Source organism: Aspergillus versicolor (genome assembly GCF_001890125.1).
Source record: "Aspergillus versicolor CBS 583.65 unplaced genomic scaffold ASPVEscaffold_10, whole genome shotgun sequence".
Taxonomy (NCBI): domain Eukaryota; kingdom Fungi; phylum Ascomycota; class Eurotiomycetes; order Eurotiales; family Aspergillaceae; genus Aspergillus; species Aspergillus versicolor.
Window position 1 is genome coordinate 723,527 of NW_024467533.1, and position 22,325 is coordinate 745,851.

Genomic DNA, 22,325 nt, shown 5'->3' on the forward strand with positions numbered 1-22,325 from the left:
AACTGCTGGTCTCGACAAATGGACAGCATATCGACACCCCGCCATAGCTCAGGCTCAACATACCATCTTCAGCTCCCAATTACGCCACCATGACTGATAAAATCCTGTCGATAGCTGACTTGGAAGAAGCAGCCTCACGTGTCCTACCCAGACAGGTAAAAGGTATATATTATCGACCAGGCAAATATCTAGTCATAAACTGAGATACCGCCGCTTGCTGTGTAGAATTCTTCAACGCCGGAGCCACAAACCAGGTAACCCTACACGACAACTCAGCCGCCTACCGTAAATACCGTCTGCTACCGCGCGTCCTGAAAGACGTATCAAACGTGAATACAAAAATTCACTTATTCGACAATGAAATTTCATTCCCACTCTGCGCCTCCCCAGCCGTTATTCAAGCCATGGCCCATCCAGACGGCGAACTAGCAACAAGCCGCGCCTGCGCGAAGATGGGCGTACACATGGGCGTTTCTTCATATGCGAATTACCCCGTCGAACAAATCACCAATGCCTCCAAGGAAGTACGGCCCATTAACCACGCCATGCAGTTATACATCATGAACGACAAAGCGAAGCAAGAGCGGATCGTGCGCCGCGCCGAAGCTGCCGGGTGCAAAGCGATCTTCCTCACGGCCGACAGCCCTGTCCTGGGGGTTCGGTATAACGAGTGGCGGAATGGGTTCAAACCCCCGCCTGGTCTGGGCTATCCGATGTACGAACGGTCGTCGGAGTGGATCCAGAGCCAATCGCATGACGATGGGTTTACGGCGTCGAACTCGGACTCGCATTCTTGGGCTGTGGATATACCCTGGCTGCGTAGGGTGAGTAATATGGAGATTTGGATTAAGGGGGTCCTCACGCCGGAGGATGTTGAAATGGCGATTGAGTATGGCTGTGACGGCGTCATTATCAGTAACCATGGCGGGAGACAGTTGGATGAGACTCCTGCGACCCTTGATGCTCTGCCTGCTTGTGCGAAGGCTGCGCGAGGGCGGATTAGGATCCATGTTGATGGAGGCATCCGGTCTGGATCGGATATATTCAAGGCGCTGGCACTGGGGGCTGAGTGCTGTTGGGTTGGGCGTCCGGTGCTCTGGGGACTTGCGGTATGTTTTATAATTCCAGCAATTGCAGCCCAAATTGACTAATATTTAACAGCACGATGGCCAAAAGGGGGTTGAACTGATGCTACAGATTCTGTTCGATGAGTTCAAGCGATGCATGCAACTGACGGGCTGTAAAACAATATCTGATATCGGCCCTGCCTCTCTGGCAGTCGTCCGGGCCGATGGGCCTTTAGCAAGACTGTAGCATCTGTACGGCATGACAAGGGGTAGACAGAATGGAGCAAGAAGTAGGGTACTCAGACTGTCGGACAATGACTGGCTCTTGCTAAGTGATGACCGTAAGCAAGGTGCATTACCGGTAGATTTATTTAAAGTGTGTTGCCCTAGCCATGGTTCTATTTGTTGCGGCAAAATATAGCTCGCACGCTATCCATATGCTACTTGAGGCCCAGGCCAATCATGTCAGCTAGTATATCCCAATATTTTCTTTCCCCTAGAATAATATCCACTATGTTTGGTACTTCCACAAATAATATCATTCAAGGACGGGTCATAACCGAGGAAACTTGGAGATCACCGCAGTTTAGCCGAGTGGACGCGGGGTCTGGAGTATATGAGAAACAAGACATCAGTATATACATATTCAGAGTCTTAGACTTCCAATTATTCAGAGGCCACACTATGTTAGTCTCTGCAGTGCTCGCAATCCTGCTAGGGCTGGCCCAGGCATCGTCACGGTGCAACATCAACCTACCAAGGAGAATACACGATGTCGAAATCCTATCTATAAGCGCTATCCAGGTGGAGGACTACACCACGAATGACCTCTCCAGCATTGCCCCAACAAATGTATCTGCTATAGATTTCTGCAATATCACATTGACCGTAACCCACCCGAACGAAGATGACTTGGTGATCATGTCCATCTGGCTCCCTCCAGTCGACAACTGGAACGGAAACTATCTCGCCACAGGCGGAGGCGGCCTCATCGCAGGGTATTTCGCATCTAGACAGGGTCCAGGCGTAGCCCTTGGCTATGCAACAGCCTCAACCGACGCCGGTCTAGCTCACGACACGGTGAATCGAACAGAAGGATCGTGGGGGCTTAAACCCGACGGCTCTGCACATACGGCCCTGCTCACCAATTTTGCCTATCGGTCGATCCATGATATGAATGTCCTTGGTAAGGCCATTATCCGGGAGTATTATGGGGTTAAACATCGTTATTCGTATTACCACGGCTGCTCTACTGGTGGGCGTCAGGGGTACCTGTCTGCCATGTACTATCCAGATGACTTTGATGGGATTCTGGCTATCTCTCCGGCTATCCATACACCTCAGACTTCTCCAGCGGACTTTTGGCCCTCAGTAGTTATGGGGAACTCTGTTGCTCCCCCGCAGTGTGTTTTCAATGCGTATGAAGCTGCCATTGTAAATGCCTGTGATCATCTCGACGGAGCTATGGATGGGCTGATATCTACATACGATCCAGACAAATGCAACTTCGACCCGACAACGCTTGTTGGAAAGTCCATAGACTGCAGCGACACAAACACAACAATAACAATCACTTCAGACCACGCAGAAGTCGTCCGTCAATGCCTGCAAGGCCCAGCAGACGAGAGCGGGAAAAGGCTATGGTATGGAATCCCACCAGGCGCCAGCTTCAGCGGGCTCGCAAACACAGCGATAGTCAACGACACCATCACGGCAAAGCCCTTCGAGGCCGCCGAGGCCTGGATGAAGTACTTCATCTTCCAGGATGCGAATTACCCTGCTGCCGACATGACATACCGAGATTTTACAGACGCATTTGCCCTCTCCGTTGAGAAATTCACGCCCCAGTTTGGAACGCTACATCCGGATCTCAAGGGATTCCGTAAGTCCGGTGCGAAGTTACTCACCTGGCATGGCCTTGCGGATGAATATATACCTCCCGCGGGAACGACACTGTTCTATGATGCTCTTTTGGAGGAAATGGGTGGAGTCGACGCGAGTGAGTTCTACCGCGTGTTTCTGGCGCCTGGGGCTGCGCACTGTAGCGGCGGGTATGGGCCGGTACCGACGAATCCATGGGGAGCTCTAGTATCCTGGGTTGAGAAGGGAGAGGCACCGGAGGTTCTGTTTGCGTCGACTGTGGATGAAAGTGGGAAGACTGTGTCGCGCAACCTGTGTCCGTATCCTTCGAAGCTGGTGTATCGGGGAGGAGATGTAAACAAGGCAAGCAGCTTTGCATGCGAAGCTTAAATATGGAGTCTTAGAAGTAAATGGAATAATCTTTGTGGCATAATACTAGAAATGTTAACATGGAGATGTGTTATAGCAGAATGAATACTGCCGTTGTATCAGCCAAAGCCTTAAGTCTCTTCATCACACCGACAATGCGACATAGCTTTCTCGCCAGGGCTGGATTGATCTAGAGCCCAATATGCTGCTATGCGCTTAGAACTATGGAAGAATTTTCAGGAGGAATACAACCCTGGTTTTCTCCGAGCGCATAGGCTGCTGTCGACGTGATGCGACTGTCTGGCTTCATGCGCCAAATAGCTTCAATCCCCTCAAGATGTAACACATACTCAGAAAATGGATATCCTCGATTGAGACTTTAAATGAAAGCTTCCTGCATCTCGCATCAACAGTCAACATCTGGTTGGAAGCATCACCCATTCCCAGCCTCATCTCCAGCGATATCAGCAACACACCACTCTATCAGAATGAATACCACAGACATTTCACACACTCCAATCGACCAGAATAAACCCTTCTCAACAGCAACACCACAACTACAGCCACCCCGACTCAAAGTCCCCCGAAACCCCAAAATCCTCGCTCCACGCCTCTCTCACTACCTACGAAAGTACAACCGCTACCCCAACGCCCCCAACGTCCACCCAAACCCAATCTCCTTCCCAACCGGCCAGCAAAAGGCCAACTGGGCCGCCTCCCTCCCCGACATAACCCACCGAGATACATACCCCGTCTGGTGGCGGCGCCCCAAACACAACAAGACATGCTGGCTGGGATTCTTCAGCACCTGGACAGCGTCGTGGGTAGGCGATTCACAGTGGGACACGCGCCCCTGGCACGCCTGGGCCGTCGCTGTGCTGAAACTACGGAATGAGCTGGGGAAATGTATTATCATCTATGACTGCGATCCGAGGATTCCTTGTGGGTATGGCCATAAACATACCAAATATACCAAGCGGAGCCGTGTGATCTCAGTGCGTCCGCGCCGGTTTCTCCTGCCCGTGCAGACGAAGCTGATTGAATACTTGCGGAGGAGGGAGAATGTGCCGATAAAAGCGGTGTTCTATAGCACTGATACCCGGAGGGCTGGCGAGAATCGGTGTGTTTATTATACGATGAAGTGGGTAAGGAAGGTGGTGAGGTTTGGGGATGTGCCGTTTATGGGGTTTGATGGGGACGGGCGGTCGTTGGATCCGAGGACGAAGAGGTGTGCCCTGCTTGATCGTTTGTGATAGTCGTCCATTTGGGTATTGTGACACGAAACTGGGTTGTTTGACTGGTTGAAGGGCATGGATATTGGTGTGGGCTGGACTGAACGTTCCGATATATGAGTTTTATATCCGACTGCATTTACTGTACAGTTTAATCATTTATTCAATGTATAGCGCACATAAGCAACATATATCTAAGCTAATATCAAACCACCTGCTCCAGGATCTCCAACACCTGTGCCTTCTCATTCAACGGAACCGGGTTCGTCCGACACCAGCGGTCATGCAACGAGTTCTGCGCCAGCCCATCCAGCTGGTCCCGTCCGACACCAACCTCACCAAGCGATCGCGGCATGCCGAGCTCTCGGAAAAGCGCATCCAGCACATCGCCAAGGTCGGCGGTTTCCTTGTTCAGCCCGCGAGATTCAGACACTTTCTCGAGTATCGGCTGCTTGAGCAGGAAGTCGCGCAACCGTGATTGGCGCTCATTGTTGGCGTTGTATTTTGCGTTGTATTTGCATACGGCTGGGAGGAGGATGCAGCTTGTCTCACCGTGGCCAACGCCGAGGGGGCCGAGCTGGAGGTCGTTAATCCCCTCGAACACCAATAATAACAAAAAAAAAGGGGGGGCATACCTGATGTCCGATGCCGTGACTAGCACCGAGTTGAACCCTCCCGCTGGTACATGCCGCCATGGCATCAACAGACCCGAGCTGACAAGTCAGTCGCGCGTCGAGGTCTTCCCCCTTCGGGTCATGGCGTGACCTCACGAGCCCCGGGACCAATTTCGCGAGTGCCTTCAGCGCCAACGAATCGGTATCGTCGGTCGTGCCTACAGTGGCACAGTAAGTTTCAACGCAGTGGTCCACGGCGCGCACGCCGGTGCTGAGCCAGATGGATTCCGGAGTTGTGGATGCAACGAGCTGTGGGTCGAGCACGATCAACTGCGGCCCGCGAAGCGGCGCCTGGAAGGAGTGTTTGCGGCGGGTATGGTCATTAGTAGCGCCGGCGAAGTTCGAGTACTCTCCTGCTGAAAGAGTCGTCGGCACCGAAACGATGGGAACAGACGAGGGGGCGGGGTCGTTTGTAGGACGTTCCTGGTTAGGTCCCATGCAGAGGGTTTCCAGATCCTCGAATGTTTTCGCGTCATTTGCGAGAGCCTGCTAGTGTCAGTGCTGGCTTCAAGATATATGCGCGATGTTCATACAAATGAAACCACCTTCGCCCCGTCCGTCAGTGTCCCGCCGCCGAGTGTAAGTATAAGGTCGGCTGAACATTGTCGCGCATCTTCAGTGATCTCGAGGACTTCCGACCATAGAGTATGGCTCTTCATGCCAATCCGCCGGCCGACGATCGAGATCTTGAGTTTGTCGAAGGCCTGGGCCAGTTGATCAAGTGAATCGGTATTCTTGGCCAAGGATCCGGAGCTGATGACATAGACGCGCTGGGCGTGGAAAGTGTTGACAGCATGGCGAGCAACGGCTTCGGGGAAAGGGACGCCGTACGAGAGGAGAGGACGAGGACGGTCGACGAAGGCAGGGCGAAAAGTCTCCATGGTTATTGAGGATAGAACCACTGGAAAGTGATCTTAGATCGCTGCGCGAGGGATGTTGAGTGACTTCATCTTATATGCGGATGTGGAGATGTGGGGCTGGTGGAGAGCCGCATGAAATCATCCAAGCATACTGGAACTGACGATGTAAAAGTCGATTAGTTATCATTCACGTTATTGGATCTGGGATACTGTTTATACCGACATCGTGGTGTTGTGTGTTGCGGTGCTGCGATGCTGGTGGTTACGACTCCATCTCAATGCGGGGTTGACATGAACAAATCCGCAATGGGTCTGATTGCGTCTGATTGAGCCTGACGAGGTCTTATTGAGTCTGATAACGGCGCTGCATTCCGCTGATTCCACTGATTCTGAAATCTCGAGTGCTTTCTTCCTCACCTGTTTGACAATTGTTGGAGAGTGGAAAAGAAAAAGCGAGAGAGTAAATATTTACCCGCCACCTGACCCCGCATCACGTACAACACCCTCGATAAAACCAATTCCTCTTCATCAATTATTTCATGAACCTCAAATCTACATTCAGAAGTGTCCCTCTACCTAGATTCCTATCTACCACCCGCCCATCCACCATGCGCCTCCCCTACGCCCCCTCCGAGCCGGCCACCCCAGACGCCGAGACTGCCGACATCTACGCCCGCATTGCCGCCCGCCGCGCCCCGCGCCCACTCATCCCCCTCGATCTATCCCTGCTGCACTCCCCGCCCGTTGCTGACGGCTGGAACAGCTTTGTCGGCGCCATCCGCTCAAAGACCACCGTTGACCAGGGTCTTCTCGAGCTCGCTGTCTCTCGGGTGGCCGTGATAACCGGCGCCATCTACGAGTGGAACGCCCATGCCCCGCTTGCGCTGAAGGGCGGAATCCAGCCCGCGGAACTACAGGCCGTGCGCGTGCTGCCGTCTACAGCGCAGGGCGATGTTGCTGCGGCTGTGGAGGAGCTGGCTAAGAGTGCGTTGACGGCGCAGCAGAAGGCGGTTGTTCGATATGCGGATGAGATGACGCAGACCGTCAAGGTGCAGGATGAGACCTTTGCGCAGCTGCAGAAGGAGGGGTTCTCGGACCGTGAAATTGTGGAGTTGACTACGGGGATTGCCTGCTACAACTGTGTGAGTCGGGTGCTGGTTGCGCTGGATGTTGGGGAAAACAATGGGCGTGAAATGAAAAGTGTTGATGAGTTGGTGGAGGGTTTGAAGTGATGTTTGGATTTGATTTTAAATTCCTGTAAATATCCCAATAAATAGAATTCCAAACACTAAACTACAATAACCAAAACGCCACCCTAGATTAGCTCAATGGGCCTAATGCAGCGTGATCGACTTCGCCTTGGGAGCTCCGCCGCATTCATAAGTCGCCAACAGCGTCTTGTCATCCATGGCCATAATCCCAGGCCAGTGGCTCAGATGGGGACAGATGACCTCGGGACGCGACCACTGGATCTTGCCATTGCTGGGCGGGCTCCCATAGACAACCTTGATGGCTGCATTCTTGGTCCACTGCACCTGATGATGGTCTTCATCGTTCATGAAGATGACCGCCAATGAGCCATCGCCAAACGAGGCAACCTGCGGCGACCCAGCATTATGACCACGCCGTGGCACATAGACGCGGTGCCGATTACCCCATGTGTGACCGTCATCGTACGAGATGAGGGCCTCAAGGTCAAAGGGACCGAACGTCGTCGTCTCAAACACCATAACAAGAGCCTCGCGCCCGTTATCCCAGGTCTTTGCAATCCCATTCATACCGTCTCGGAAGGGGTCCTTCTCCCCCTCCAGACACTGCGGCGGACTCCAGGTCGCACCGCCGTCGTTCGAGCGCACCAGCATCGTGCACTGGTTGTTATGCGCAAACTCTTGGGAGTACGTCAACATGACCTCCCCGCGGTGCGACATGCGCATGAACGGCTCCCAAATTCCCAAGGGGGGTCTCTTCTCCGCAGCCTGCGAAAGGAAACGCCAGTGCTTCCCGCCGTCCGTGGACTGGCAGACCGTGATGCGAAAATGCGTGGGGCCGTGGGGACCGAGGTCGTGGTTTCGGAAGGCTGCCAGGACGGTCATGGGGGCAACCTCGAGGAGGTACATGTTGTCGACGTCGCCATCGCCGCGACTCACCTCGGAGAAGTCGTCGAAGCGGTAGCCGCCGTCGGTGCTGCGGGCAATTTGCAGAACCCGGGTCCTGCCTTCGAAGCGCGTGAAGCCAGAGAGGATGCTGCCGTCGGACAGCTTTGCCAGTCGAGGGTACGTCCCACGAGGGTGCGAGCCCAGCAGGCGTTCATCCTCGTTGATCCTGCGCTGGCCCTGGAGGGGCGGGCCTTCAGAGGGAGGGGGCCCAGGGCCGTGGCCGGCGTGGTTACCGAGTTTGTTGAGTATCTTCTGTCCGATGTGATGCATGTTGAAATTTTTAGGTATTGCTGGGAAGAGAGAGGGGAAGAGAGAAGCTGGAGAGAGCTGCTGCCTGTTGTTTCGCTTGTTTCGCTTACGCATTCCGGATGATGTCATCACCTTCACCTCCAGCTTCAACACCGTCAACTACATCAATCGACGTATTCACTAAATACGTCAGTTGAGTTCCTTGCAGATGCGGGTTACGCGGCAATTGCCATTAACTGTGAATATGCTACTGGCAGCTGGGAGTTCACTGTTGTGCTTGAGGCTGCTCACGCGAGCTTCCTACACTGCTGCTATACAACTTCACCTAGCGAACAGTGCAAGTAACAGGAATACAGGATTCCAGCCGGGGATAAATTAAATTCGAGGTTGAATTAATTCGTTCTGGCTGTCTCGCCTCAGTTATCGTGGCCGACGTTGGTCTCTATCTGCTATATATCATATATATCATATAGGCTACCACTCGCGAATCCCCCCATCAGGACCATAGAACTCCTTGCACTGCCATGGCACTGTTTCTGCAGAAATCTTCCTTACCAGGTCCTCGTCAATCTCGATGCCCAGTCCCACCCCCGTTGGTGCCTTGACATACCCCTCTTCAATATTAAAAACACTCTGGTCCTTCAGGTAGGTAAGCAGATCGATATCGCCGGCCTCCGTATTATAATGCATCCCCAAGCTCATCTCAAGGATGGCAAAGTTCGCCGTCGACAGTGCAACATGCAACGACGCCGCAAACGCCACGGGTCCCAACGGGCAATGCGGCGCAATTGCCACATCGTAGGCCTCGGCGATATTCGCGATGCGCTTCGTCTCTGATATCCCACCAGCATGTGCGATATCCGGCTGCAGGATATCCACTGACGCATCCTCCAAGAACCGCTTCACGTCCCAGCGCGTGTACAGCCGCTCCCCAAACGCAATCGGGACGCTGGTCTGGTCTGACAGCTGCTTGATGGCTTCGGGGTGCTCGCACAGCAGCGGTTCCTCGATGAAAAGCGGCTTGTGTGGCTCAAGGGCTTTGGCTAGTTGTTTGGCCATAGGTTTGTGTAGGCGGCCGTGGAAGTCGAGTCCAGCGTCCAGTCCGAGTGCTTTGACTGTTTTGAGTCGCTCCACGGTGGCATCGAGGATCTGGGGGGAGTCGACCCAGTTTACGTCCTCGGTTGCGTTCATCTTGATGCACTTGAGCCCTTGTGCGATGCGCGCTTTACTAGAACGTAGTCAGCGCCTATTTCGTGTATTCGACTGTGGAAACTTACGCAGCCACTTCGATGTCACTCGGTCTGTCTCCTCCAATCCAAGCGTACACTTGGACTTTCTGGCGAACTTGACCCCCGAGGAGCTCGTAGACTGGGACTCCCAACGTGCGGCCTAGCTGTGTCAGTACCTATGACGAGGGTAAATATAATCCTAAACGCACCCTTTAGATCCCATAGCGCAATATCAATTCCAGAAAGAGCCGACATGAAGACAGGCCCGCCGCGGTAAAAGCCATGTCTCCAGAAGAATTGCCAGATGTGTTCAATGTTGCTGGGACCGGTTAACAACTGCGACTAACAATAACAGCTGGATTGTACTGACTTGGCTTCCATCCCCTTCAGTCGAACAATCATCTCGTCTAGTGCACCCTCGACAGCCAAGTCGTGGCCTTCCAAGGTAGCCTCACCCCAGCCATAACCGCCTGCCTCGTCGGTGATCTTGACCATCAGCCATCGCGGCTTGACGCGGAAGTACTCAACGGACTTGATTTTGGCCATGGTGAGAGGATGCTGGATAGACGTTCAATCCAGCCTGGCAGCTACGTATTTGAGTCGAAGCTGAGAGCAGGGATCTGCAGTAGTGTGGGGGTATCGAAATCGAACTTGGCGTGGGATCTGGGGAGTTTACCCCAAATTTGGCTGCTTGAGAATGAGATCAGGCCATGCAACGGCCTGACTCTGGTACAACCAGGCTCTGGATCTGGGGATGTGGAGAGAGCCTCCAGGAAGCCCCCACGCTGCGTGGGATTGAACGTTCTCGATTGATGGCATACATCACTGCTCCATGGCTATACAGATCCATACAAGTTTCACCGGAGATAGTCCGACTGCAGTATCATTCCTCGGTTGAGGCCACTATCACCTCCCCATCCACCCCCCGTCAACCGTCAAAATCTCGCCAGATACATACAAACTGGCCTTGCTAGCTAGGAAGATCGTAGCACCCTTAAAATCCTCCGGGCTACCCCATCTCGCCGCCGGAATCCTGGCCAGAATACTCGCTGCACGCTCCTTGTCCTTCAACAGCGCCTCATTCATATCTGTAGCAACATAACCCGGCGCCATCGCATTCACATTCACACCCTTGGATGCCCACTCGTTGGATAGGGCCTTGGTCAACTGTGCGACTCCGCCTTTAGCCGCTGCGTACGCGGGCACAGTCAGCCCACCCTGGAAAGACACCAGGCTCGCAACGTTGATAATGCTTCCCCTGTGGCCGCTCGCGTCAGGCGTCCGGGTGAGCATGTGCGCGCCGACATCCCGGCAGAGCGTGAAGACCGTAGACAGATTAACCTGCAGCACCTGCTCAGAGTTAGTATGAACCCGTGCAGGGTTTCAGTAATGGCTCACCTCGTCCCAGTCATTCTTGGGGAATACATGGCTCGGATGCCGTCTCTGGATACCAGCACAAGTCACCAGAATGCTAGGATCATGACTGTCCTTGAGGATTCTAGCGGTCAGCCCCGAGACGTCCTGGTCTGATGCTAGATCGCAGGTGTAGATCCAGGCCTTTTTTCCTAGGCCTTCGATTGTCTGCTTCGTAGCGGTGTTGCTTTCATCGCGCTGTATGCGTCAGTATCCACAGATTCAGAGCTGTTGAAGCTGCTTACCTGAATCAGTATAATATCGGCCCCTGCCTCTGCCAGAGCAATCGCCATGTCTGCCCCGATGCCCCGGGTGCCGCCCGTTACCACCGCTGTCCGTCCCTCCAGGGAGAAGTATCTTTCCAGAGCCTTGCTAGCCATCTTGTATCTTGTTCTGGTGCGGCTTCGTTCAGATGTGTGGATGCTATATCAAGTTATGCTGCTGTTAATATAACCCCACCTCAACTCCGCCAACGAGTCAGCCCCTGCAGCGCGGAGAGAAGACCGTCCAGCGATATCACCCCCACGACACACGGGGTGTAAAGCTGACCCCCACGCTCTCCAGGTCTATCAAACATGAGTCTATTTACCCCAGAAAGTATGAGGTATAGACCTCCGCAATCCCCGCAATCTATGGTATCAACCCGCTCTGTTCATGCCCTATATTTTATATCCTGTTCGTCTCTGCTTTAGCCTTGTCAACAGCACGACTGAACAGTAAAATGGCCGACAAAGACCATCCCCGAACATCATTCACCGAAGATGTCGATGAAAGGCAGCTGTCCAAGGGGGTTGCAGGGCCACCCCTAAAACCAGCCTCTCTGGCAGCACTTCCCGAAGACGAATGCGCAAGAATTGGCCGGAGAGCAACGCTGAAGCTGGATGTGATTATCATGCCGTGCATGGTTATTATGTACATTTTCAATTATCTCGACCGACAGAACATTGCCGCTGCCAAACTCGCGGGCATTGAAGAGGACCTCCATATCTCGGACGTGGAATACCAGACCTGCGTCAGTATTCTGTTTGTTGGATACAGTAAGTTTAGATCACCCTGATCTGTCCTCACTGCTAATGCTCTGGAAGTCTTAATGCAGGTTCCCTCGAATATGATCGTGGGCAAGATCCGATGGCCTGGTATATACATCTGCGTTTCAATGGCCATCTGGGGCCTCCTCTCAGCCCTCACCGCAATAACCCATAACGCTGCTGGTCTTATGGCCTCTCGCTTCTTTCTCGGCTTCATAGAGGCAGTCTTCTTCCCTGGAGCCTTGTTTTACCTGTCTCTGTTCTACACGCGAAAGCAGTTTGCCCTGCGAACGGCAGTCCTTTATTCAGGCTCGCAGCTTGGAAATGCATTCGGTGGCCTTTTCGCTATCGGTATCTTGGAGCTGGATGGGAAAAACGGCATTGCAGGCTGGCGATGGGTGAGTACCTTCGTTATCCTCTGAAATGCATCCCTAACAGATTCCCTTTTCTAGCTCTTCCTGATCGAAGGCGTGCTTACTATCGGCTTGGCTATTATAATCGCCTTCATCCTCCCCAACAAACTAACAAAGCTGAAAGGATTCACTGCAGCAGAGCAGGACTGGCTCGTGTGGAACTTCGAGGCAGACCAAGGACAGCAGGACAACGCAGACGAGATCAGCGCGAAGAAGGGTGTGTGGATGGCCGTGGTAGACCCAAAGACGTGGCTTCTCATGGCGACGCTATACTCTGTATGTCTCCAACTTTCCTTCCCAGTTTCTTGCGAAGATAGATACTGACAGTCGCAGATTTACATTGCAGGGGCCGTCAGCAACTTCTTCCCTTCCGTGGTTGCTACGCTGGGATACGGCCGTAACGAGACCTACGCCCTGACTGCGGTATATACTGTCTGCATCTTCTATAATTATCTGCTTGCTAACTTCCACCAGCCGCCGTATGTCCTCTGCGTGATCGTTATGATAATCAACGGATTCCATTCAGACAGAGTACGCACTGAAACACACCATTCCCCTTCTTATCAAATGTTAATAATCATATCTCCAGAAACAAGAACGATACTGGCATATCGTATGTCCAATGTTCATGTGCCTGGCCGCGAATGTCATCGCCGTTGCTACCCTGAACACAGCCGCACGATGTAAGTCGTCGCCAGCAGTCGAGTGCACAACCACACTAACCACTAGTACCTCTATAGACGTCGCAATGATGTTAATGCCAGCTTCCTTCTACGGGGCCGCTATCGTCGTTCTATCCTGGATAACTGCCTCGTTATCCCAGCCCAGCGTCAAGCGGGCGTCTGCAATCGCCTTGATCAATGCAATCACCAACACCCCAAACGGTACGTCCAGGTCTCCTTTCTACTCCCGGGCCAGAACAATAATGCTAATACTCGATTGTAGTATGGTGCTCGTATCTATATGGCGCCCCGCCCCGGTACTTAGCTGCCTTTGTAGTGAATCTGGCTGCATCGGCCATGGCTATTGCTGCGGCCACAGCAACCAGGGTCTATCTTAGGCGGCAAAACCAGAAGCTGGATAGTGGGATTGATATTGGGCGCAATGGACCGACAGCTGCTCAGAGGGCTGCTGGGTTTAGGTATACTTTGTGAGCGGTGGAACTGTTTGGTCTTATGTTAGGTGATTCTTGGTGTAATTATCCTGGTGATATACAAAGGTATACTACGTATACTACGTACGCAGAGCGTATAAAAGTAAACAGAGATGTCTCATCATGTGTAAAAAGGTGTCTTTCGAGATAACATCAGAGGGTCATATGAATCATATGTGTGCCATTCCAAAGTAACTCATCACTGCCCACCCAAGCCCTAACACAACTCCAACTTAAACCAAACAAAAAAGAAAAAGAAGAAATCGGTAGAAATACATACAAAGAAAAGAAACAAACTACATAATAAACCCCTCCGCCAACTCCTTCAACGCCCTAGCCCAATTCCCCTCCTCGCCATCCCTCCCCTTGCCATTCCAAATAACCTCTAACAACCGAATCGCATACAACGTATTCCCAAACCCCGTCGTCTCCCATAACCTCCTCAACTGCATCGTAACAAACTCCCGATCCGCAACCTCCTCGCACTCCGCGCCGGCAATGAAGAACGGCCATATCAGGATATGTCCTCCTGGGGAGGACGCATTGAATGAAGCCGTTGCGGCAAGGAACTGCCGCAAAAGGCGCGCGTTTGCTTCCCTAGGCAGGTTTGCGGCGCGGGCCTGGTAGATCTGTGCGGCGTTGTGGATTATAGAGGCGAGTTTGAGAATGGAGGGGGAGAGTTCGGGGTGGATGTCGAGGTAGGTGAGGAGGAAGTCGAGGTCTGGTTTTGATGAGTTACAGCGGTCAATAGCATTATCTATATCTTCTTTGATGCTGTTGTTTTCGTTGTCTATGTGGGCTTTGGGTCTTGTGCCTCTGGGTATGTTCATTGCAGCAGTGGTGAATGGCCCTGCATACAGGGAAATCTTCCGGATCTGTTGCATAAGAAAGCGGCTTAAAGAGGTGGGTTTAGTTGTCTCTAATGTCTCAGGCCCGCCCTGCATTTCAACAAAGCTGCGGATCATGCGCAGGAGGATAGGAAAGTCAGTGCGGACCGCGATCATCTCCTCTATGAGGAGGATGACCATTGTGGCGAGGCTGGGGTGCGCGGAGGACGGGGTTGTGTGCTGGTTCAGCCCGTGGATGGCGGCCATGCGGTACTTGCATGCTGCTGCTGACCACTCCTTGTGGTGTAGGGAGAGATGTGAGGCGGAGGTGGCCATGATGGCGTTGCGGACGGTTTCGTCTTGTTCTGTCATGGGGAGGATGAGGTCGCGATAGCCGTTGAAGATGAGGTTAAAGGGCCCCATTGCGGGTGCGACTCTTGTTGAGACTGTCTTGTTAGCGCAGACAACAGTTATTGGGTAGATAGACTTACAGTAGTTGAGGAGAAAGCGAGATTGGCTGTCGACATGGTCGAGGGCACTGAGGTGGTGCAGGCCAGTATCTGGTATATTGCTGCCATAGCTGCCATATCCTGGTCTGCCAGAGTCTGGACTAGCCCTATACAGAGATTAGCAACATCCTCAATAGATAGCATGTCGTCGTACGCTATATCGCCTCCTGCATCCTTCACAGGGACTGGCCTCCCCGCCAATCTCCCTCTCGACGCAACGCCGTCGTTGAACCGGTACCGGATTCCTAAACCAGAGCATTGTAATCCCTTTTTTATACACTTCTGGCAAGGCTCGCCCCGGTCGCAGTTAATACGGCGCTGAGAGCAGTTGTAGCAGCCTGTGGATCACTATCAGTAAGGCCAGACCAAGAATCCATTACCCACCCTTTACTCTTCTTGGCTTTTTCTTCGGCGGTGGATTACCACTCATTCTGATTAAAGGATTAACAGGTGACTACAGGGTGATTTACAAAGTGGCAGCAGATGAGATTGATATCAAGATATGCAGCAGTTGGAGACTCGTCCCCGCAGAAGCTCCAGTGGTCCACGCTATTCCAGATCAGTGCAATAAAATGAGCACTGCTGTGTCTACTATATATGATTGGTCAGATAAGCCTTTGCAGACTCGCCCCAGACTGCTGCCCGTTTGTAGAAGTGGAATCCCGGTGCGTTGCCCTGTCGCAGCCCGTCAATCGCCTCTGCCAGCGTCTCTCCCAGTCCTTCGTCTTTGATCTCGTCCAGGCTGTACTGCAGCGTCTTGAAAGAGAATACCAGTGCTTGACTCTGGGGTAGTCGATGCAGATACTGTCTCTCCACTCGCACTCTGGCCTATAACAACTATTAGCCTCTCTCGGTACTCTAGGTTTGCAACATACAATATCCGGATTGACTGTTTCCTGGGGAATCTCCTCGCCTTCATACAGATGGTTTCCGCTGGGCGTGAAGAGCTCGCCTGTAGTTGTTATTGTCCACTAACCAGTTAGTATTATATTCAGCATAACCAGTCAAGGTCTTACATTCGCCCGCATAATAAACTTCCCAACAGGAAGTCGCAAAAAATATCTATCCATGCTCTTCTCAAGCTTCTCCTTGTACTCCGGCACAGGCTTATGGATATCCCTCAGCTTGAGATTCAGCTTCTGCGACGTGTTGAACCCGTTCGGAAAGCAAGTCACCAGTCCATGCAGTGTATAGCTGTCTCCATCATCCGACGGCAGCAGGAAGAGAAGGTCGTCCTCAACCAGCCCTCCCAATGTCCGGAGGGTATCCAGGGGTTTATCACGGCCTGGAGAGACAGGGACTCGCTCGCCGTTGACGAGGTTTTCCAGGAACGCCGGCTTCGTCTTCTCAGTCTCTGGACGTAATTGGAACATGCTCGGATACCGCGTTGGGAGGTACGTCCCGACCAGCCAAGTGTAGAATTCGTCCAGGGCTGGCTTGACACAGTCTGCAGCTGCGAGTACTGTATCTGGGTATTCCGCTATGATCTTCTTGCGGAGGTTGATGCGGTTGAGGTAGTTCTTGTCTATCTCGATCAGCTCGCTGACGGTTCCTTCTTGGATGCCTGGACTCTGTTAATTTGGGTGGTTTCTCTTTGTGATTTCCAGTTTGTACTCATGGTGAGGTTATATTTTGGCTTGAATGGGCGCAGTTTGATCGGTTCTTTTGTCTTCCAGTTGAAATCTGGCAGCGGCTCGATGGGTGGATAGGGACTGGAACTTGCTGTCGCATTAACGTATAGATATTTGGTGTATCGTCGTGTGAATAAGGTAAAGACAGAGAGTAAACAGATGGAAATGACCATGCAGAAGAGCGTAGACCACTCAGGCCAGCGCGCAGAAGTGTCAAACATGGTGGCAGTACGGTATGAGCTGCCTTCACAATCTATAGAGAAGTTCAGTCTACTTATAGCACATCAGCCACCTATGAGTGTATATGGACTTGTTGGAGTCACTCCGCTCCAAGTGCTCATTCCACCTCCCTAATCGGGACATCTCAACCTCGTTATTGTGGGGTAGGGCGTGTTCGTTGAATCTGGATCTTTATACTATATTAGGGATACAGAGTGAGAGGGAATATTGTATCCCTTACCCCTCATAATTAATATGGCTAAACGGAAGAGTAGGTCCCTGGTGCATGACAAGGGATGGCTATGGATAGAGGCTCGGTAGTTAAATAGGGCTTCCCGGTCAGGGTGAGAGGTGTAGCAATCTACAGTACTGGGTCCAATATGAATAGCAAAGCTATTGAGCACCTACTCCCCCTGCCAGTCATGCATAGCTGGGAGAGTTGTTTCTCTGCTTATGTATAACCCATTCTGGCCAGCGATTAATTTCCTTGAAGTGGTTCTCTGTGTAACCTGAGATGGCATTTCGTGCACGGAATCGGCTTGATGGACCTCCTTGCAGACGGCGGGGCATAAGTAACTTCCCCGTTCCCAGCTCTGTTTCGATATCACGAAGCAAGAGACGCAGAATGGCGACTTCTCGTGCTGAAGATGAGTATGCAGCCTTACACCACAATCAACAAGCCGCGCTTTTGAACGAAGCATGTCAGGCCACCCGCCGCGAACATGAACTCACCCTACTTCCATCTCTCAAGCTGTATCCAAAGGCCGTTGCATGGTCCATGTTCTTCTCGTTGGCAATTATCATGGAAGGGTATGACCTAAAGCTCATGGGGTCCCTCTTCGCTCAGCCCGCATTCCGGCAGAGATACGGACAGCAGCTTACAGATACTACATATCAAATTCCTGCATCCTGGCAGGCAGGACTCTCCAACGGTGCTTCAGCCGGATCGATCTTGGGCCTGCTTCTGAATGGTTACGCATCTGAGAGGTTTGGATTCCGCCGCACGATGCAGGCCTCCCTGGCATTCATCACAGCCACTATCTTCATTCCGTTCTTTGCACCAAGTCTCCAGGTCCTACAGATTGGCCAGGTGCTTATGGGCATCCCCTGGGGGGTCTTCCAGACGTTGACCACCTCATATGCTGCTGAAGTGACCCCGACCCATCTCCGCGCCTATCTCACCACCTACGTCAACCTGTGCTGGGTATACCACCAGCAGTCCCTATATTTAAAAGCGCACGCAGCTGACGATATGCATTCTGCCAGGTATTTGGACAACTCCTCGCCTCGGGGGTTCTACGGGCTGTCCTTTCTCGAACTGACGAGTGGTCATATCGCATCCCTTTTGCCCTCCAGTGGCTCTGGCCTGTTCCTCTCATGATCGGGATGGTCTTCGCGCCTGAATCACCCTGGTGGCTCGTGCGAAAGGGCCGATTGGAAGAAGCCAAATCATCCCTTCTACGTCTCACATCTCCCAGCCGAGCAGCATTTGACGCCAACCAGGCCATCGCACTAATGGTAGTGACGACGGAGAATGAGCGACAATCCGGGACAGGAACGAGTTACCAGCACTGCTTCCAAGGGATAGACCGCCGTCGCACATCGATCGCCTGCTGCTGCTGGGGTATCCAGATCCTATCAGGAACAGGCCTCCGCGTCTACTCGACGTACTTCTACGAGCAAGCCGGGCTGCCCACGGAACAGGCCTTCAACATGTCCATAGTCCAATATGCACTTGGCATCATCGGCGTATTCGTGGCCTGGGCTGCTCTCCCGCGGTTTGGCCGACGCACCCTCTACCTCTACGGCCTGGCCATCTTGGGTGTGATCCTGCTATTCATCGGCAGTCTGGGTGTCGCCAGGGCTGCTGTTCTTCCCAGTACCACGGGGGGCAACCACGTATCCGTATCTATATCCTGGGCAATCGGCTCAATGCTGCTAGCACACACATTCATCTACGACGTCACAATCGGCCCGGTATGCTATGCCCTCGTGGCAGAGATCCCTTCGGTGCATCTCCGTTCGAAATCAATCGTGCTTGCCCGGATGACTTATAACATCTTGAACATCGTCAGTAACGGCATTACGCCGTATATGCTGAATCCGTCGGCGTGGAACTGGGGCGCTAGGGCGGGCTATTTCTATGGTGGGACGTGCGTCTTGTCTCTTATATATACCTATTTCTGTGTTCCTGAGCCTGGTGGGCGTACGTATGCTGAGCTGGGTATCTTGTTTCAGAAAAGGACGTCTGCGCGGCGTTTTGCTAGGACTTCTGTTGGGCTTCCGGCTGTGAGGGAGGTGGATGTAGACAACCATAAGGATACGTGAACTGCCGGCAGAAAAGGCTGGAGCAATATATTGATATATCTAGGAGCATTTCAAAGATGAAACCGGCTTTATGTCTACCTAAAGTGAGGAATCAAGAAGAAGTTGCTGTAAAATAGAACTGTGTGTACTCTAATCACCGTATAAGACCCAAAGCTGGCCAACTTTTGCGAATAGTCTAGATTCCAAACAGACTTAGATACCACAATATCAATCGTTGTGAACAACTCCTCCTCCAAAGGTTATGCAAGATATGGATGGTCGCTATATGGTCTGTCTGATGTTGCTGCTCCTGGTAAAAAGAAGTTTAACAGTATCATGTCCACTCATTTATAAGCCTTGTCCCTGTTCACGGCCAGGAAGGATAGAGACCACAGCTGCCTAATATTGGATTCTAGTATAGTCAGCACGAGCATCCAAGAAAGCGAAGACAGTAAAAGCGGAGGATTAATAGGAAAAAATACCAGTTTGACTCCCAACACCCGGAGGAGGCGGTATCACACCCAAAGGCGTAGCATGGAATTCCCCCTCCCTGTAAACCCAAGACCAGACCTCCTGTGAAAGCTGCGCGGTGTTTTTCTCAATCGTATCCCAAAGCGTGTTGTACGCCGTCTTGACATTACCATACACCGAGGCATTGCCACAGAACGCGGGAGCTGGAGCTGTTGACTTAGAGACACCTTCGCATCGTCCTAGCTGCTTTTCTAGACCCTTGGCCATCATGGCGAGCTGCCACCCCCAGACTACGGTTCCGTGGTAGGCGCCTGTTGTGAAGTTCTGCGCGTACACGGGGTTATCGCCAAAGGCCGGGTTCGCGACGACCATGCCGGCAGAGGTCATGAGGCCAGCCGGGAAAGTGCGGCGGATGTTTGTGGCGGAGTTGTTGAGGAAAGGGGTTAGTTGGGCGTCGTTGGTGGTGTTGAGAAGAAAGTGGCGGAAGCAGTCGTCAGTGTTCATGACTTCGACCTTGGTGAGATTGTCGTGGGCGTCGAGAGAAAGGGCGTGGAAGACAACGTCGGCGTCGATTGTATTGGCCTGGTCTGGGCCGGCGAACGAGGAGGCATTCTTGTATGATGCTACCATGGATTTTGCTTGATCCTGGGGAATCGTCACCTCGAAGAAAGATAGGGTCTTGTCTTCCCATGTTTGCGCGTATGTATTTGCCTGCTTGGCCCAATTCTGGTGTTTGGGGAAAAGACCTTGTCTAGACAGGGCTGCAATGGACCGTAAAGCAGCAGGTACAAGAGCCGTGTTCACGTCGTAAGGAATACGTCCTCCCCCGAGGCCTGTTGAGAATTAGTCTGTTTTTCAGGCAGAGACTAAGAGGTGGCTTACCGTATGTGCTATCTCTCCATTCTCCGACAACCTGTCCCTCTTTGAGATGAATCAAATTATCCTTGGTCTGGTTATGATGGAACGGACCAGCCAGACGCATGATCCTCTCTGCATTTGTCAGGGCCAGTTCGCCCCAGGTCAAGCCCTTATTTGCGGCGTTGATAGAGCCGGCAGAGGTGCTAGTTCATCAGTTTACAGTTAGACAGTTAATATTTTAATAATTGCGCTTACTTGAGGAATGCGGCAGTTTGATGTTGTCCAGCGGGATTGTGCAGAAGATATCGCTCCATCAAGATGGGGAGGAAGTAGTCCGAGTCGACCTTGCAGCACGGTCAGTATAGATCATATTTGACCGGCTATTGTTCATACCATATTGTAATCACAAACCATAGCGTTGCTAGTTATGTTGTCCTCCATATTCAGCCAAGTCGCGTAGTCACTGTCAATGTCAGTAGAAAGCCGCAGGCCGTTCTGTGAAGATCCACTCACCCAATAGACTCCTCGTGGCAAACACTACCATCAGTCCTGTTAACTCGTTCCAGAACAGCGCCGATGACGGCCTCCATGGCGGTAGAGCTCAGTACAGGCTCCATCAGCAGCGCCGATATCATCGAGTCCCGCCCAAAATACGTGAGAAATCGCCAAGCACCGGCAAGGAGTTTCTCTGAGTATGACAGGAATGAGAGCGTAGCAGTCTGGTCGGACATTTCAGCAATAAGGCCCGCCGAATCTGAGTTCAGAACATCGTCAGGGGGCAGCTGTGTCAATTGCGGATAGTTCATCTCGGCTGAGACGATGTAGTCGCCTGCGGTGAAATTCACGGTCTGGTCTGAAACCACCACCGTGCTTCCCGAGGAATTTGGGGTGAAGTGAAGGCTGGTAGAGGTGACATTGTCGAGCCACAGCCGCCGAAGCATGGCACTTCCATCTTCGTTGGAGGTGTACGTGATAGCATCCTGTATCTGGGGGTAGAGGGTACCGTCGCCTTCGACAAAATCGCGGATCGTGCGGATACTTCCCAAGATCGAGAGGGTGAGAGTTGCAGAGGAATTCAAGCGCATGAGGGCATGCACTCCGACATTGGGCGGCCCATTCCCGTTTTCTGACGCGCTGTAGGTTGGTCCTAGTGGGTTTCCGGCGGTAGAATTGACCAGCTCAATACCGAGAGTTCCATTGACACCATTCTGCGGCGAGAAGTATGCACAAGCGCCACTGTTGCCAGCGGGCCAGGCGACAATCAATCGAGGACCGATTATTGAAAGGTTGCTATCTGGCAGCGGGCTGGTGACGACCGCTTGGGCGGCCACGTTGCAGTCCGAGTAGAAGTAGTTCTCGTAAGGCGGATCGCTCAAAGACAACGATTGAGATGTATTGGTGCATGATGGTTGCTAGTACTGAATGAGCAAGTGTTAATGGATAATGGTGGAGCATCACTTACATGGACGGCATCACTGCCACCTATCGTGCATGCAAGACTTGCCAATAAATACAGCCTTGATAAGAGTGTCATGATGCGAATGAATGAAACTCTGGAATTCAGAGTGGGAATGTCTGGTTTAACATCGCGAAGCTTGGACTGACCCCACGGGGAGTTGGAGGAGAAGGTTTGTGGTTCCCGATAAATCTCCAGCCTGCCAACAAGAAGAACCACAATTCAATCATCACATTCGCCGATCCCACTTTGTATCGCAATCTCCACTTCTCCTCAGTCAAGCGGGCATTGGATTACTGTCGCATTGGAAGTATCGTAGTACGGTGTATAGCGTATAAGGCTAT

General features: G+C 52.4%; 13 protein-coding genes across 13 annotated transcripts; 6 read left to right on the forward strand and 7 right to left on the reverse strand.

The window, feature by feature from the left end:
* Window positions 1–89: 89 nt before the first annotated feature.
* Window positions 90–1,314, forward strand: ASPVEDRAFT_32531 (alpha-hydroxy acid oxidase; the record flags this gene model as incomplete). The annotated part of the gene is made up of 3 exons (XM_040810614.1): window positions 90–162; window positions 226–1,109; window positions 1,162–1,314. The coding sequence occupies 3 exons, from the start codon at window positions 90–92 to the stop codon at window positions 1,312–1,314; spliced, it is 1,110 nt and encodes a 369-aa protein (XP_040671976.1).
* Window positions 1,315–1,751: 437 nt separating this feature from the next.
* ASPVEDRAFT_875061 (uncharacterized protein) lies at window positions 1,752–3,354 on the forward strand (the record flags this gene model as incomplete). The annotated part of the gene is made up of 2 exons (XM_040818081.1): window positions 1,752–1,807; window positions 1,829–3,354. 2 exons carry the CDS (start codon window positions 1,752–1,754, stop codon window positions 3,315–3,317), a joined length of 1,545 nt encoding a protein of 514 aa, XP_040671977.1. The 3' UTR covers window positions 3,318–3,354.
* A 430-nt stretch (window positions 3,355–3,784) lies between these two features.
* ASPVEDRAFT_75374 (uncharacterized protein) lies at window positions 3,785–4,338 on the forward strand (the record flags this gene model as incomplete). The annotated part of the gene is made up of 2 exons (XM_040816297.1): window positions 3,785–4,238; window positions 4,274–4,338. The coding sequence occupies 2 exons, from the start codon at window positions 3,785–3,787 to the stop codon at window positions 4,336–4,338; spliced, it is 519 nt and encodes a 172-aa protein (XP_040671978.1).
* A 395-nt stretch (window positions 4,339–4,733) lies between these two features.
* Window positions 4,734–6,083, reverse strand: ASPVEDRAFT_139744 (iron-containing alcohol dehydrogenase; the record flags this gene model as incomplete). Its single annotated transcript, XM_040807600.1, has 3 exons — window positions 4,734–5,105; window positions 5,164–5,688; window positions 5,736–6,083. The coding sequence occupies 3 exons, from the start codon at window positions 6,081–6,083 to the stop codon at window positions 4,734–4,736; spliced, it is 1,245 nt and encodes a 414-aa protein (XP_040671979.1).
* Window positions 6,084–6,601: 518 nt separating this feature from the next.
* Window positions 6,602–7,294, forward strand: ASPVEDRAFT_139544 (carboxymuconolactone decarboxylase family protein; the record flags this gene model as incomplete). Its single annotated transcript, XM_040807586.1, has 1 exon — window positions 6,602–7,294. One exon carries the CDS (start codon window positions 6,602–6,604, stop codon window positions 7,292–7,294), a length of 693 nt encoding a protein of 230 aa, XP_040671980.1.
* A 102-nt stretch (window positions 7,295–7,396) lies between these two features.
* ASPVEDRAFT_139465 (uncharacterized protein) lies at window positions 7,397–8,488 on the reverse strand (the record flags this gene model as incomplete). The annotated part of the gene is made up of 1 exon (XM_040807581.1): window positions 7,397–8,488. The coding sequence occupies one exon, from the start codon at window positions 8,486–8,488 to the stop codon at window positions 7,397–7,399; it is 1,092 nt and encodes a 363-aa protein (XP_040671981.1).
* Window positions 8,489–8,829: 341 nt separating this feature from the next.
* On the reverse strand, window positions 8,830–10,405 carry ASPVEDRAFT_45618 (D-galactonate dehydratase). Its single transcript, XM_040813341.1, has 4 exons — window positions 10,067–10,405; window positions 9,906–10,015; window positions 9,745–9,856; window positions 8,830–9,695 (listed from the first exon to the last, which is right to left on the reverse strand). Exons 1-4 carry the CDS (start codon window positions 10,240–10,242, stop codon window positions 8,942–8,944), a joined length of 1,152 nt encoding a protein of 383 aa, XP_040671982.1. The 5' UTR covers window positions 10,243–10,405; the 3' UTR covers window positions 8,830–8,941.
* Window positions 10,406–10,466: 61 nt separating this feature from the next.
* Window positions 10,467–11,564, reverse strand: ASPVEDRAFT_199968 (uncharacterized protein). The gene is made up of 3 exons (XM_040809298.1): window positions 11,355–11,564; window positions 11,095–11,307; window positions 10,467–11,046 (listed from the first exon to the last, which is right to left on the reverse strand). The coding sequence occupies exons 1-3, from the start codon at window positions 11,487–11,489 to the stop codon at window positions 10,603–10,605; spliced, it is 792 nt and encodes a 263-aa protein (XP_040671983.1). The 5' UTR covers window positions 11,490–11,564; the 3' UTR covers window positions 10,467–10,602.
* Window positions 11,565–11,617: 53 nt separating this feature from the next.
* ASPVEDRAFT_199973 (uncharacterized protein) lies at window positions 11,618–13,850 on the forward strand. The gene is made up of 8 exons (XM_040809299.1): window positions 11,618–12,146; window positions 12,195–12,535; window positions 12,590–12,826; window positions 12,884–12,973; window positions 13,025–13,081; window positions 13,140–13,233; window positions 13,291–13,434; window positions 13,496–13,850. Exons 1-8 carry the CDS (start codon window positions 11,831–11,833, stop codon window positions 13,702–13,704), a joined length of 1,488 nt encoding a protein of 495 aa, XP_040671984.1. The 5' UTR covers window positions 11,618–11,830; the 3' UTR covers window positions 13,705–13,850.
* A 7-nt stretch (window positions 13,851–13,857) lies between these two features.
* ASPVEDRAFT_45622 (Zn(II)2Cys6 transcription factor) lies at window positions 13,858–15,487 on the reverse strand. Its single transcript, XM_040813342.1, has 4 exons — window positions 15,424–15,487; window positions 15,194–15,377; window positions 15,022–15,146; window positions 13,858–14,976 (listed from the first exon to the last, which is right to left on the reverse strand). The coding sequence occupies exons 1-4, from the start codon at window positions 15,467–15,469 to the stop codon at window positions 14,000–14,002; spliced, it is 1,332 nt and encodes a 443-aa protein (XP_040671985.1). The 5' UTR covers window positions 15,470–15,487; the 3' UTR covers window positions 13,858–13,999.
* A 143-nt stretch (window positions 15,488–15,630) lies between these two features.
* ASPVEDRAFT_199976 (heme-dependent oxidative N-demethylase family protein) lies at window positions 15,631–16,892 on the reverse strand (the record flags this gene model as incomplete). Its single annotated transcript, XM_040809300.1, has 4 exons — window positions 15,631–15,867; window positions 15,915–16,010; window positions 16,056–16,603; window positions 16,654–16,892. Coding segments are annotated over 4 exons (1,120 nt in total), but the record flags the coding sequence as incomplete, so codon positions are not given.
* Window positions 16,893–17,463: 571 nt separating this feature from the next.
* On the forward strand, window positions 17,464–19,439 carry ASPVEDRAFT_315753 (uncharacterized protein). Its single transcript, XM_040810501.1, has 2 exons — window positions 17,464–18,093; window positions 18,156–19,439. The coding sequence occupies exons 1-2, from the start codon at window positions 17,515–17,517 to the stop codon at window positions 19,215–19,217; spliced, it is 1,641 nt and encodes a 546-aa protein (XP_040671987.1). The 5' UTR covers window positions 17,464–17,514; the 3' UTR covers window positions 19,218–19,439.
* Window positions 19,379–22,292, reverse strand: ASPVEDRAFT_315435 (uncharacterized protein). Its single transcript, XM_040810496.1, has 7 exons — window positions 21,988–22,292; window positions 21,039–21,937; window positions 20,919–20,988; window positions 20,781–20,869; window positions 20,550–20,728; window positions 19,679–20,500; window positions 19,379–19,608 (listed from the first exon to the last, which is right to left on the reverse strand). The coding sequence occupies exons 1-7, from the start codon at window positions 22,057–22,059 to the stop codon at window positions 19,541–19,543; spliced, it is 2,199 nt and encodes a 732-aa protein (XP_040671988.1). The 5' UTR covers window positions 22,060–22,292; the 3' UTR covers window positions 19,379–19,540.
* Between the last annotated feature and the right edge of the window lie 33 nt (window positions 22,293–22,325).

Coding starts and splice junctions, on each gene's coding strand:
- ASPVEDRAFT_199968 (XM_040809298.1), bottom strand. CDS start 11,489: ATGGCTAGCAAGGCTCTGGAAAGATACTTCTCCCTGGAGGGACGGACA. Junction 11,308..11,354: donor CCGATATTATACTGATTCAG/GTAAGCAGCTTC, acceptor TGACGCATACAG/CGCGATGAAAGCAACACCGC. Junction 11,047..11,094: donor CCAAGAATGACTGGGACGAG/GTGAGCCATTAC, acceptor AACTCTGAGCAG/GTGCTGCAGGTTAATCTGTC.
- ASPVEDRAFT_199973 (XM_040809299.1), top strand. CDS start 11,831: ATGGCCGACAAAGACCATCCCCGAACATCATTCACCGAAGATGTCGAT. Junction 12,536..12,589: donor GCATTGCAGGCTGGCGATGG/GTGAGTACCTTC, acceptor TCCCTTTTCTAG/CTCTTCCTGATCGAAGGCGT. Junction 12,827..12,883: donor TCATGGCGACGCTATACTCT/GTATGTCTCCAA, acceptor TGACAGTCGCAG/ATTTACATTGCAGGGGCCGT.
- ASPVEDRAFT_45622 (XM_040813342.1), bottom strand. CDS start 15,469: ATGAGTGGTAATCCACCGCCGAAGAAAAAGCCAAGAAGAGTAAAGG. Junction 15,378..15,423: donor AAAGCCAAGAAGAGTAAAGG/GTGGGTAATGGA, acceptor AGTGATCCACAG/GCTGCTACAACTGCTCTCAG. Junction 14,977..15,021: donor TCGCTTTCTCCTCAACTACT/GTAAGTCTATCT, acceptor CTAACAAGACAG/TCTCAACAAGAGTCGCACCC.
- ASPVEDRAFT_315435 (XM_040810496.1), bottom strand. CDS start 22,059: ATGACACTCTTATCAAGGCTGTATTTATTGGCAAGTCTTGCATGCACG. Junction 20,989..21,038: donor TGCCACGAGGAGTCTATTGG/GTGAGTGGATCT, acceptor TGACATTGACAG/TGACTACGCGACTTGGCTGA. Junction 20,501..20,549: donor ATGGAGAGATAGCACATACG/GTAAGCCACCTC, acceptor AATTCTCAACAG/GCCTCGGGGGAGGACGTATT.
- ASPVEDRAFT_315753 (XM_040810501.1), top strand. CDS start 17,515: ATGGCGACTTCTCGTGCTGAAGATGAGTATGCAGCCTTACACCACAAT. Junction 18,094..18,155: donor CCTACGTCAACCTGTGCTGG/GTATACCACCAG, acceptor GCATTCTGCCAG/GTATTTGGACAACTCCTCGC.
- ASPVEDRAFT_45618 (XM_040813341.1), bottom strand. CDS start 10,242: ATGGCCAAAATCAAGTCCGTTGAGTACTTCCGCGTCAAGCCGCGATGG. Junction 10,016..10,066: donor CTGAAGGGGATGGAAGCCAA/GTCAGTACAATC, acceptor AACCGGTCCCAG/CAACATTGAACACATCTGGC. Junction 9,857..9,905: donor TGCGCTATGGGATCTAAAGG/GTGCGTTTAGGA, acceptor TGACACAGCTAG/GCCGCACGTTGGGAGTCCCA.